Genomic DNA, 13,139 nt, shown 5'->3' with positions numbered 1-13,139 from the left:
ATTTTCCAGGAGGTATTTCTTCACACTCGGGCCAAACACTTCATTGACCCACTCAATGAAAATTAGCCTTGTGACCCATGCCTTATTGTTAGCCTTCCACAACACACACAATTTACTCTTCATGACATTGTTTTTCTTGAACACTCGGGGATTTTCAGAGTGATATACTAGTAAAAGCTTCACTTTGAAATCCCCACTAGCATTACCATAGAACAAAAGAGTTAGCCTATTCTTCATAGGTTTGTGTCCTGGCAGTGCCTTTTCCTCCTGCATGATGTAGGTCCTCTTTGGCATTTTCTTCCAAAAGAGGCCTGTTTCGTCACAACTGAACACTTCAGCCGCACGTTTGTCTGAACTTGCAGCCTCGCCATGTCTTACCACACTGTGTATACCACTTCACTTCTTGAATCTGTTGAACCAGCCTTTGCTGGCCTTAAATTCACTAACAGCAGCACTTGTTCCAGGCATTTTCTTTACAAGATCTGCATGCAACTGCCTATCTCCCGTTAACTGTTTTTCGTTGATCCACACCAACAACTTCTCCACATCTTCGATTGTTTGTGACCTCTGTTTCATTAGCATATTTACCCCTTTTGCAACATCAGCTTCCATGATTTTTACTTTCTTTGCCAGGATGGAACTGATTGTTAATTTGGACTTCCCGTACATCCTGGCAAGCTCGGCCACACGTACGCCACTTTCGTATTTTGATACAAGCTCTTTCTTGAATTCTATCAAAGGGCTGGCACTCTGAACTTTCTTTGGTCCCATGGTGGCTTATTTCATGGTTGCACTCAATAAACAAGCACCAAAAACAATGGATGAATGCACGGAATACTGTTCACTGGACAAGTGACAGAGGCAGACTGAGTTAGGCAGTGGCGGCCCGGGCGGGCAGACACGTCTGATATGGACGACTTCCGAGTCAATGTACGAAACCCGGAGTAAAAATTCGCCGAAATCAAAATCCAAATTGTACGATATTCGGACCGGACGAAAACCAAAGTTTTACTGTACAATGATTTTGGCTTTTCATGGTCAAACGAAAACCTGTAATTGTTTTACAAGATGGTAGGATTGCTGGTGTCCTTTTTTCTGTCTCATTAACACGCAAGATTTCAGGTACGTCTTGCTACTTCTACTTACACTTAGGTCACACTACACATACATGTACAAGCATATATATACACACCCCTCTGGGTTTTCTGCTATTTTCTTTCTAGTTCTTGTTCTTGTTTATTTCCTCTTATTTCAGTGGGGAAGTGCAACAGAATTCTTCCTCCGTAAGCCATGCATGCTGTAAGAGGCAACTAAAATGCTGGGGGCAAGGGGCTAGTAACCCCTTCTCTTGTATAAATTACTAAATTTAAAGAGAAACTTTTGTTTTTCTTTTTGGGCCACCCTGCCTTGGTGGGATACAGCCAGTTTGTTGAAAAAAAAAAATCACAAATGACTTTTTAGTATATAGTACCACAAAAACTTCACCAATCCTTAAATATTTCTAATCCACTTAAATACTAAAAATAGTTTAAGAAATATTTGGGCTATTTCAAGGCATGAAGAAGTGTAATCAGTTATGTTAGATATACAGTACTAACACGCCATCATGCATGAAGAAAGAATCTGCAGAGCACATCACAGCGGCTGGATAAAGCTGCTGAATTCTTCTGGCAATAAATGACTTGCCTGATCCTGGTAACCCTTTCAGGATAACCATCACCTGTGAAGAAAACAAAATACCTATTACTACAGATACGTATATACAGTAACGCCCCGCTTTATGGCATTCCACTAATACGGACATTTCAAATTATAACCAAAACTCTCTATACAGCTCTCCCCACCTGATTTTCTAATATGGTCACCATGGCCACCCGGTTTGTTTACACTCTCTGTGAGCACAACTCTGCATTACGTCTGGAAACTTTCCAAATTTCAAGTGTTTTTAAGTTGTTTCACATTTTATATTTACCCTTACCTTATGTGCACCTGTACCTAAATAAACTTAAACACTGTGCTGGCATGCAGGTAAAAGTTAAGACTGTCTCATGGCATCTTGACGCCATACAGCCTCTCCTCACTTAACGACGGAGTTCCATTTCTTGAGGCCATGTCGTTAAATGAATTCATCACTAAGCAAGGAGCATACTATAATGGTAGAGAGTTTGTGTCTACCTTCTCTGATATTGTTTTAATATCACTTATGCACCATTTATAACATTTCTGGTATACAAGTACCATCTGATTTATGACCTGCTCGACATATGACCACTTGTACTTATGACCATACTGTTTACAGCTTAACTTAAGTTATTTTGTACTTTTCAGTTCATGCATGCAAATGTTTTTGTATGTTTTCATGCATAAGAATGTTTTGTATGCAAATAAACAACTGTTTGTGTTGTACACAGTGTTTCTCCTAAACCTTATAGTATAAAATACAGTACTAAAAGCATATGGTTCAACTTGCATCCATTTTGACTTATGACCGGTTGGTCGGAACCAAGCTCAGTTGTAAGTTGGATGGTACTTGTATTTTTAAATGTTTATACAGTAGTGTACTGTATACAGTGGACCCCCGCTTAACGATCACCTCCCAATGCGACCAATTATATAAGTGTACAGTGGACCCCCGGTTAACGATTTTAATCCGTGCAAGAGGGCTCATCGTTATGCGAAATAATCGTTATGCGAATGAATTTTCCCCATAAGAAATAATGGAAATAAAATTAATCCGTGCAAGACGCCCAAAAGTATGAAAAAAAATTTTTTTTACCACATGAAATGTTAATTTTAATACACACAAACTGAAAAAGGCATGCACAATTACATGACACTTACTTTTATTGAAGATCTGGTGATGATTGATGGGATGGGAGGAGGGGAGAGCATTATCTTCTTACTGTTTAGAAGGGGAATCCCCTTCCATTACGACTTGAGGTAGCAAGTCCTTTTCCGGGGTTACTTCCCTTCTTCTTTTAATGCCACTAGGACCAGCTTGAGAGTCACTGGACCTCTGTCGCACAACAAATCTGTCCATAGAGCTCTGTACCTCCCGTTCCTTTACGATTTGTCTAAAATGGGCCACAACATTGTCATTGAAATAGTCACCAGCACGGCTTGCAACAGCTGTGTCAGGGTGATTTTCATCTATAAAGGTTTGCAGTTCAACCCACTGTGCACACATTTCCTTAATCTTTGAAGTAGGCACAATGGATTCCACAACTGGCATAGGCTTCTCAGGGTTAGCCCCAAACCCTTCAAAATCTTTCTTAATTTCCATACTAATTCTCACCCTTTTTACCACAGGGTTGGCACTAGAAGCTTTCTTGGGGCCCATGGTCACTTATTTTCCAGAAACAGCACCGAAAACACTGTAATAATACGAAATATTCCGAGTGTATGCTTGGATGTTACCGCGGAGGCTGGCTGGTAAACAATGGGACGGCCGGCACATGTGAGGCTGGCTGAGGGCACATTGGACGCGTCTCGGACGAAAATCGGTAAGCGGGTTTTTAATCGGTATGCGCGGCAAAAATTTTGCGATAAAAGTAATCGGTATGCGGAAAAATCGCTATGTGATGCCATCGTTATGCGGGGGTCCACTGTATTTATGTAAGTGCGTTTGTACATGTATGTTTGGGGGTCTGAAATGGACTAATCTACTTCACAATATTCCTTATGGGAACAAATTCGGTCAGTACTGGCACCTGAACATACTTCTGGAATGAAAAAATATCGTTAACCGGGGGTCCACTGTATTGAAATAAAAAGAATAAAGGAAATCAGCTCTAATATACATTACAGTGGAACCTCAAATATCGAACTTTCTTCGGTCCAGAAGGCTGTTCGAGTGCCACTACCGAACGAATTTATTCCCATCAGGAATAATGTAAATTATATTAGACCATTTAAGACCCTCAAAAATACACTTATAAAAGCACTTACAAAAATACACTTACATAATTGGTTGAGTTGGGAGCAGTTCGATTTTTGAGGTTCCGCTGTATTTAGGTATGAATACTGGTCAGAGAGTCCATTGTAAGTCCGAGGCGTTGGTAAACAAGTACACCTACCATCCGACTTACGACCTGCTCGACATACGACCATTCGACTTACAACCTTGTTTTCTATGCCAAATTTCTGGGAAATAAACAACTGCTTGTGTTGTACACAGTGTTTATCCTAAACCTTACAGTATAAAATACAGCACTAACAAAAACTAAAGTAAAAAATGAAATACCAAAATAAAACAATAAAATAAAGTAATTACAAAAATGTGATGTTGATATTCAGTAGTAAGGTTCGACTTACGTCCATTTCGACTTACGACCGGTTTCTCGGAACCGAACTCGGTCGTAAGTTGGATGGTACTTGTATGTCACTAAGTGAGGAGAGGCTGTATTAACAATGATAATAATAACAACACAATAATAATCACTCTGAGGCACATTAAATGTCATATATTATGTTAATAAAGGCATTTTGATTAATCCATCTATGATATTTTTTTCAAAATTATATAAACATGCTCTGTAACCTAGAAACATAATAAATACACCCCACAGTAGAATAAATTAACATAAATATGAGATGTTTTTCCAGTCGTCTTGTCAGAGTCTTGGAAAGAATAACATTTTCTCTAGTTTGACACCGAAGAAAATGTGTACACAATAGTATTACTGGGGGTAACTGTAGAAAATTATTCCTCTCATATGTCTTCACTCTGAGCACTATTCCTTCTAGAAATGGTGTGTTACATGAGAATGGAAGTGCTGCTCTTGATTTATTCTACTTTACCAATGTGGAGACAACTTTGTACACAATGTAAGGTGTTTGTATTTTAGTATAAGATTCACTGACATGGGAATGAACGTATATCAACCAAAACCAGATGCACTTATCTGTTTGTTTACATACACTGTGTCTCTGTCCTCTTTCTCTCTCTCTCGTTCTCTCGTTCTCTCTCTCTCTCTCTCTCTCTCTCTCTCTCTCTCTCTCTCTCTTGTTCTCTCTCTCTTTGTTCTCTCTCTCTCTCTCTTGTTCTCTCTCTCTCGTTCTCTGTCTCTCTCTCTCTCTCTCATTCTCTCTCTCTCGTTCTCTCTCTCGTTCTCCGTCTCTCTCTCATTCTCTGTCTCTCTCTCGTTCTCTGTCTCTCTCTCGTTCTCTGTCTCTCTCGTTCTCTGTCTCTTGTTCTCTCTCTCACCAGTAGATGACTCACTACCAACCGTCTCTGCGTGAATCACTGACTGTATTCATATTGCTGCTGACCATAGCAGGATTTCAAACACCCCCTCACCCTTAGGCACTCATGGGTCAGTCAAGATAGAGAGCAGAGAGAAGCAGGTCGGCTGTTGGCGCTTTCCATACTTCCCGTTATATATATTATACGTACTACCAGCCTACGTGAGTATTCTTACCCTATCCACGTATCGAAAACCCACATGACAAATATTTACACAAACAAACGATATGAAATGTTGTTTGTTACTATTTTTCTAAATTTTATATACACATATACAGTCGTATGAGGTGACTAAAATGCCAGGAGCAATGGGCTAGTAATCCCTTCTCCTGTAGACATTTACTAAAAAAGAGAAGAAAAAAAACTTTATAAAACTGGGATGCTTGAATGTGCGTGGATGTAGTGCAGATGACAAGAAACGGATGATTGCTGATGTTATGAATGAAAAGAAGTTGGATGTCCTGGCCCTAAGCGAAACAAAGCTGAAGGGGGTAGGGGAGTTTCGGTGGGGGGAAATAAATGGAATTAAATCTGGAGTATCTGAGAGAGTTAGAGCAAAGGAAGGGGTAGCAGTAACGTTAAAGGATCAGTTATGGAAGGAGAAAAGAGAATATGAATGTGTAAATTCAAGAATTATGTGGATTAAAGTAAAGGTTGGATGCGAAAAGTGGGTCATAATAAGCGTGTATGCACCTGGAGAAGAGAGGAATGTAGAGGAGAGAGAGAGATTTTGGGAGATGTTAAGTGAATGTATAGGAGCCTTTGAACCAAGTGAAAGAGTAATTGTGGTAGGGGACCTGAATGCTAAAGTAGGAGAAACTTTTAGAGAGGGTGTGGTAGGTAAGTTTGGGGTGCCAGGTGTAAATGAAAATGGGAGCCCTTTGATTGAACTTTGTATAGAAAGGGGTTTAGTTATAGGTAATACATATTTTAAGAAAAAGAGGATAAATAAGTATACAAGATATGATGTAGGGCAAAATGACAGTAGTTTGTTGGATTATGTATTGGTAGATAAAAGACTATTGAGTAGACTTCAGGATGTACATGTTTATAGAGGGGCAACAGATATATCAGATCACCTTCTGGTTGTAGCTACACTGAGAGTAAAAGGTAGATGGGATACAAGGAGAATAGAAGCATCAGGGAAGAGAGAGGTGAAGGTTTATAAACTAAAAGAGGAGGCAGTTAGGGTAAGATATAAACAGCTATTGGAGGATAGATGGGCTAATGAGAGCATAGGCAATGGGGTCGAAGAGGTATGGGGTAGGTTTAAAAATGTAGTGTTAGAGTGTTCAGCAGAAGTTTGTGGTTACAGGAAAGTGGGTGCGGGAGGGAAGAGGAGCGATTGGTGGAATGATGATGTAAAGAGAGTAGTAAGGGAGAAAAAGTTAGCATATGAGAAGTTTTTACAAAGTAGAAGTGATGCAAGGAAGGAAGAGTATATGGAGAAAAAGAGAGAGGTTAAGAGAGTGCTGAAGCAATGTAAATAGAGAGCAAATGAGAGAGTGGGTGAGATGTTATCAAAAAATTTTGTTGAAAATAAGAAAAAGTTTTGGAGTGAGATCAACAAGTTAAGGAAGCCTAGAGATCAAATAGATTTGTCAGTTAAAAATAGGAGAGGAGAGTTATTAAATGGAGAGTTAGAGGTATTGGGAAGATGGAGGGAATATTTTGAAGAATTGTTAAATGTTGATGAAGATAGGGAAGCTGTGATTTCGTGTATAGGGCAAGGAGGAATAACATCTTGTAGGAGTGAGGAAGAGCCAGTTGTGAGTGTGGGGGAAGTTCGTGAGGCAGTAGGTAAAATGAAAGGGGGTAAGGCAGCTGGGATTGACGGGATAAAGATAGAAATGGTAAAAGCAGGTGGGGATATAGTTTTGGAGTGGTTGGTGCAATTATTTAATAAATGTATGGAAGAGGGTAAGGTACCTAGGGATTGGCAGAGAGCATGCATAGTTCCTTTGTATAAAGGCAAAGGGGACAAAAGAGAGTGCAAAAATTATAGGGGGATAAGTCTGTTGAGTATACCTGGTAAAGTGTATGGTAGAGTTATTATTGAAAGAATTAAGAGTAAGACGGAGAATAGGATAGCAGATGAACAAGGAGGCTTTAGGAAAGGTAGGGGATGTGTGGACCAGGTGTTTACAGTGAAACATATAAGTGAACAGAATTTAGATAAGGCTAAAGAGGTCTTTGTGGCATTTATGGATTTGGAAAAGGCATATGACAGGGTGGATAGGGGGGCAATGTGGCAGATGTTGCAGGTGTATGGTGTAGGAGGTAGGTTACTGAAAGCAGTGAAGAGTTTTTACGAGGATAGTGAGGCTCAAGTTAGAGTATGTAGGAAAGAGGGAAATTATTTCCCAGTAAAAGTAGGCCTTAGACAAGGATGTGTGATGTCACCGTGGTTGTTTAATATATTTATAGATGGGGTTGTAAGAGAAGTAAATGCAAGGGTCTTGGCAAGAGGCGTGGAGTTAAAAGATAAAGAATCACACATAAAGTGGGAGTTGTCACAGTTGCTCTTTGCTGATGACACTGTGTTCTTGGGAGATTCTGAAGAGAAGCTGCAGAGGTTGGTGGATGAATTTGGTAGGGTGTGCAAAAGAAGAAAATTAAAAGTGAATACAGGAAAGAGTAAGGTAATGAGGATAACAAAAAGATTAGGTGATGAAAGATTCGATATCAGATTGGAGGGAGAGAGTATGGAGGAGGTGAATGTATTCAGATATTTGGGAGTGGACGTGTCAGCAGATGGGTCTATGAAAGATGAGGTGAATCATAGAATTGATGAGGGGAAAAGGGTGAGTGGTGCACTTAGGAGTCTGTGGAGACAAAGAACTTTGTCCTTGGAGGCAAAGAGGGGAATGTATGAGAGTATAGTTTTACCAACGCTCTTATATGGGTGTGAAGCATGGGTGATGAATGTTGCAGCAAGGAGAAGGCTGGAGGCAGTGGAGATGTCATGTCTGAGGGCAATGTGTGGTGTGAATATAATGCAGAGAATTCGTAGTTTGGAAGTTAGGAGGAGGTGCGGGATTACCAAAACTGTTGTCCAGAGGGCTGAGGAAGGGTTGTTGAGGTGGTTCGGACATGTAGAGAGAAAGGAGCGAAACAGAGTGACTTCAAGAGTGTATCAGTCTGTAGTGGAAGGAAGGCGGGGTAGGGGTCGGCCTAGGAAAGGTTGGAGGGAGGGGGTAAAGGAGGTTTTGTGTGCGAGGGGCTTGGACTTCCAGCAGGCATGCGTGAGCATGTTTGATAAGAGTGAATGGAGACAAATGGTTTTTAATACTTGACGTGCTGTTGGAGTGTGAGCAAAGTAACATTTATGAAGGGGTTCAGGGAAACCGGCAGGCCGGACTTGAGTCCTGGAGATGGGAAGTACAGTGCCTGCACTCTGAAGGAGGGGTGTTAATGTTGCAGTTTAAAAACTGTAGTGTAAAGCACCCTTCTGGCAAGACAGTGATGGAGTGAATGATAGTGAAAGTTTTTCTTTTTCGGGCCACCCTGCCTTGGTGGGAATAGGCCAATGTGATAATAAAAAAAAAAAAATACAGTCACAGGGAATGTTTCTAGAGGTTCTGCAGCCTGTGGAACTCTTTGAAACAAGGTGTCATGAACAGTGGTGTTTTACACTCCTCACACATAAAACAAGTGTCTCTGCGTTGTTGTGGGCATTTTTTTTGTATGTGCACAGACGTAACACCTCTTTTGAGCCTTTTTCTTGAAAGCAGTAGCAGGCAGTTTTACTAGGAAGTGATCACCATGCTTCAGACGAGAAAGTAGTTGTTGATAATTTAGTGGGCGGTCTATTGCAGGTGCTGTTCATTGGTACTTGAATACTATTTGTCTGATGACAGACAAACAGAATTTGCCATATGGTGGTTTGTTTCTGGTCCTCATCTTATACATATTATAAGCATTGAGCATGGAAATGTCCAGAAGATGGAAAAAGAGTTTTATGTACCACTTATAACTCTTGCGAACACTATCAGCAAACCCAATCTGCATGTCACATTTGTCCACTGAGCGCATATTGAGGGTGTAATCAATCACAGCCGCAGGTTTTAGAATGGGTTCATTGCTGTCTCTATGCTGCCTGCCAGTGTTTGTCATTTCGTTAGGGTGAACTGATGACAACAGTGTGACATCTCGTTTGTCATACTACCAAAATGCCATGATGTCATTGGCAGCAAACGCCTGCACCTCACCTCTACGAGTGCCAGCGTCAAACCTGGGCATATGTTTACAATTTGCATACACTGTGCCACACACATCTGTCATGTTCACTCGCAAAAAATCACTGAGTGAGGGGCTTGTGTACCAGTTATCAGTATATAATATATGCCCCTAACCAAGGTATGGTTCTATCATTGCTCTAACCACATCACCAGAGATGCCCAATAACTTCCTGGTATTTTGCAATGTATAACTTCCAGTGTACACAATATCCAATACCAGACCACTGTAACAATCACAAAGCACAAACAACTTTATACCAAAGCGTTTCCTCTTGCTTGGTATGTACGTACTGCTTGAAAGAGTCTCTCTCTTTGAACAGAATCAAAGACTCGTCAATTACAAGCTTCCTGAAGGGATAAAAATACATACTGAATTTCTCTTTCAGATACACAAACACATTCCTAATGACTCACGAAATCGTAATGACACGATTGCAAACAAACCATACCACGGGCGGGATTTGAACCCGAGGTCAGAGTCTCAAAACTTACGCGACGGTCTGGAGTTTTGAGACTCTCTGACCACGGGTTCAAATCCCGCCCGTGGTATGGTTTGTTTACATTCCTAATCTTATATAACCTGTCGTTCCTGCCAGGCCTGGTTTTGTCTGAGAAGTGAAGCATACGTAATAGTAGCACAAATCGATTCACTCCCATTATATCACTGAAACCTGGGGTTGCAATCAGGCAGTCTGTTGACCAGTATGATTTCACATTGTGCTTATACACATGTGGCATAAGCATTATTGTGGCAAAGAAATGATACATCTCAGCCACAGTTGTCTCCTTCCACTTGTGTAGCCATGAGCTTGGTGAAAGTATTGTGTTTGCCGTGGTGCACTCGTAATATCTGCTGCTTTCCCTGACAATAATTTCCATCAGGGGTTTGTCAAAGAATAACTTGAAACATTCCAGTACACTGGAATTGTTCCCCAGTGTACAACATGGCTGTATTCCACTTTGGCTTTCATCAAACTGGTGGGGATTTGGAACAAAATTGACAGCTTCCTGCCAATCCCAGGTGCGGTCTGCCACAATAAAACGTCACATTAGTTCCTTTTACTTAAAAGAATGGACCTTGTGTTATGGTATGTGTCATACCTATACAGGCAAATGGCCATTTAAATTATTGTACATCAAATTTAACTCGTTACATAATACCGGAGGAACCAAAAAAATAAAACATAACAGCAATACAAAATACTACGCACATGCAATATTTTGCTGATAATGAAGAAAATAATTTAGTAATTACAGAATATTTTTTTTTTTTTTGGCCTATATCCACAGCTGTTCACATGAAACAAGTAGTGGTCTACACTAACCTTACTCATCTGACAATATTTAATAGTCTTCTCGTCTAACAAAATGGGGTAATTGAGGTAGTCTTCATGGTAGTGATGTTCTCGTGTGCTTGCTGGTGTAGCCTTGCATGGAGTCACTGTTCGTGCAATGCTAAGACTATCAGAAACCTCTTGAGTATTTAGTAAAGGAGCAACGGATGAGCTGCTATGCTCAATGCTGCTCACATGCTCACTTGTTTGTATGGCAGCACTGGAAACTTCTTTCTTACAGCAATTCCAAATTTTGCTACAGGCTTTTCCCATTGTAGTCACTTGGAGTTCAAGCTATTTATCTGTCTAGATAAATTAAACAAATCAACTTACTGTGGGTGCATCTGTATTAAGAATGGATCATACATTAGCTTACAAAAATAAATTTACCCCTAAACAGGGGGCAAAGTAAATTATTTTATTAATTATTATCACACCGGCCGATTCCCACCAAGGCAGGGTGGCCCGAAAAAGAAAAACTTTCACCATCATTCACTCCATCACTGTCTTGCCAGAAGGGTGCTTTACACTACAGTTTTTAAACTGCAACATTAACACCCCTCCTTCAGAGTGCAGGCACTGAACTTCCCATTTCCAGGACTCAAGTCCGGCCTGCCGGTTTCCCTGAACCCCTTCATAAATGTTACTTTGCTCACACTCCAACAGCACGTCAAGTATTAAAAACCATTTGTCTCCATTCACTCCTACCAAACACGCTCACGCATGCCTGCTGGAAGTCCAAGCCCCTCGCACACAAAACCTCCTTTACCCCCTCCCTCCAACCTTTCCTAGGCCGACCCCTACCCCGCCTTTCTTCCACTACAGACTGATACACTCTTGAAGTTATTCTGTTTCGCTCCATTTTCTCCACATGTCCGAACCACCACAACAACCCTTCCTCAGCCCTCTGGACACCAGTTTTAGTAATCCCGCACCTCCTCCTAACTTCCAAACTACGAATTCTCTGCATTATATTCACACCACACATTGCTCTCAGACATGACATCTCCACTGCCTCCAGCCTTCTCCTCGCTGCAACATTCATCACCCATGCTTCACACCCATATAAGAGCATTGGTAAAACTATATTCTCATACATTCCCCTCTTTGCCTCCAAGGACAAAGTTCTTTGTCTCCACAGACTCCTAAGTGCACCACTCACCCTTTTCCCCTCATCAATTCTATGATTCACCTCATCTTAAATAGACCCATCCGCTGACACGTCCACTCCCAAATATCTGAATACATTCACCTCCTCCATACTCTCTCCCTCCAATCTGATATCGAATCTTTCATCACCTAATCTTTTTGTTATCCTCATAACCTTACTCTTTCCTGTATTCACTTTCAATTTTCTTCTTTTGCACACCCTACCAAATTCATCCACCAATCTCTGCAACTTCTCTTCAGAATCTCCCAAGAGCACAGTGTCATCAGCAAAGAGCAACTGTGACAACTCCCACTTTATGTGTGATTCTTTATCTTTTAACTCCACGCCTCTTTCCAAGACCCTCGCATTTACTTCTCTTACAACCCCATCTATAAATATATTAAACAACCACGGTGACATCACACATCCTTGTCTAAGGCCTACTTTTACTGGGAAATAATTTCCCTCTTTCCTACATACTCTAACTTGAGCCTCACTATCCTCGTAAAAACTCTTCACTGCTTTCAGTAACCTACCTCCTACACCATACACCTGCAACATCTGCCACATTGACCCCCTATCCACCCTGCCATATGCCTTTTCCAAATCCATAAATGCCACTAAGACCTCTTTAGCCTTATCTAAATACTCTTCACTTATATGTTTCACTGTAAACACCTGGTCCACACACCCCCTACCTTTCCTAAAGCCTCCTTGTTCATCTGCTATCCTATTCTCCGTCTTACTCTTAATTCTTTCAATAATAACTCTACCATACACTTTGCCAGGTATACTCAACAGACTTATCCCCCTATAATTTTTGCACTCTCTTTTATCCCCTTTGCCTTTATACAAAGGAACTATGCATGCTCTCTGCCAATCCCTAGGTACCTTACCCTCTTCCATACATTTATTAAATAATTGCACCAACCACTCCAAAACTATATCCCCACCTGCTTTTAACATTTCTATCTTTATCCCATCAATCCCGGCTGCCTTACCCCCTTTCATTTTACCTACTGCCTCACGAACTTCCCCCACACTCACAACTGGCTCTTCCTCACTCCTACAAGATGTTGTTCCTCCTTGCCCTATACACGAAATCACAGCTTCCCTATCTTCATCAACATTTAACAATTCCTCAAAATATTCCCTCCATCTTCCCAATA

General features: G+C 40.9%; 2 protein-coding genes across 2 annotated transcripts in view; one reads left to right on the top strand and one right to left on the bottom strand.

The window, feature by feature from the left end:
• LOC128684162 (2',3'-cyclic-nucleotide 3'-phosphodiesterase) overlaps positions 1–11,154 on the bottom strand; it is a 39,784-nt gene extending 28,630 nt beyond the window's left edge. The window contains exons 1-2 of the mRNA XM_053770286.2: positions 10,812–11,154; positions 1,599–1,720 (exon numbers count right to left, since the gene is read on the bottom strand). Of these exons, the coding sequence (XP_053626261.2) occupies positions 1,599–1,720; positions 10,812–11,093 (404 nt within the window). The 5' untranslated portion in view covers positions 11,094–11,154. The remainder of the gene's footprint in view (positions 1–1,598; positions 1,721–10,811) is intronic.
• A 21-nt stretch (positions 11,155–11,175) lies between these two features.
• LOC138854503 (uncharacterized) overlaps positions 11,176–13,139 on the top strand; it is a 14,346-nt gene continuing 12,382 nt past the window's right edge. The window contains exon 1 of the mRNA XM_070098210.1: positions 11,176–11,228. Within this exon, the coding sequence (XP_069954311.1) occupies positions 11,176–11,228 (53 nt within the window). The remainder of the gene's footprint in view (positions 11,229–13,139) is intronic.

The sequence above is a fragment of the Cherax quadricarinatus genome, chromosome 4, assembly GCF_038502225.1.
Source record: "Cherax quadricarinatus isolate ZL_2023a chromosome 4, ASM3850222v1, whole genome shotgun sequence".
Taxonomy (NCBI): Eukaryota; Metazoa; Arthropoda; class Malacostraca; order Decapoda; family Parastacidae; genus Cherax; species Cherax quadricarinatus.
The sequence above is the reverse complement of the archived record's forward strand: the minus strand, read 5'-3'. Positions and strand labels throughout refer to the sequence as shown.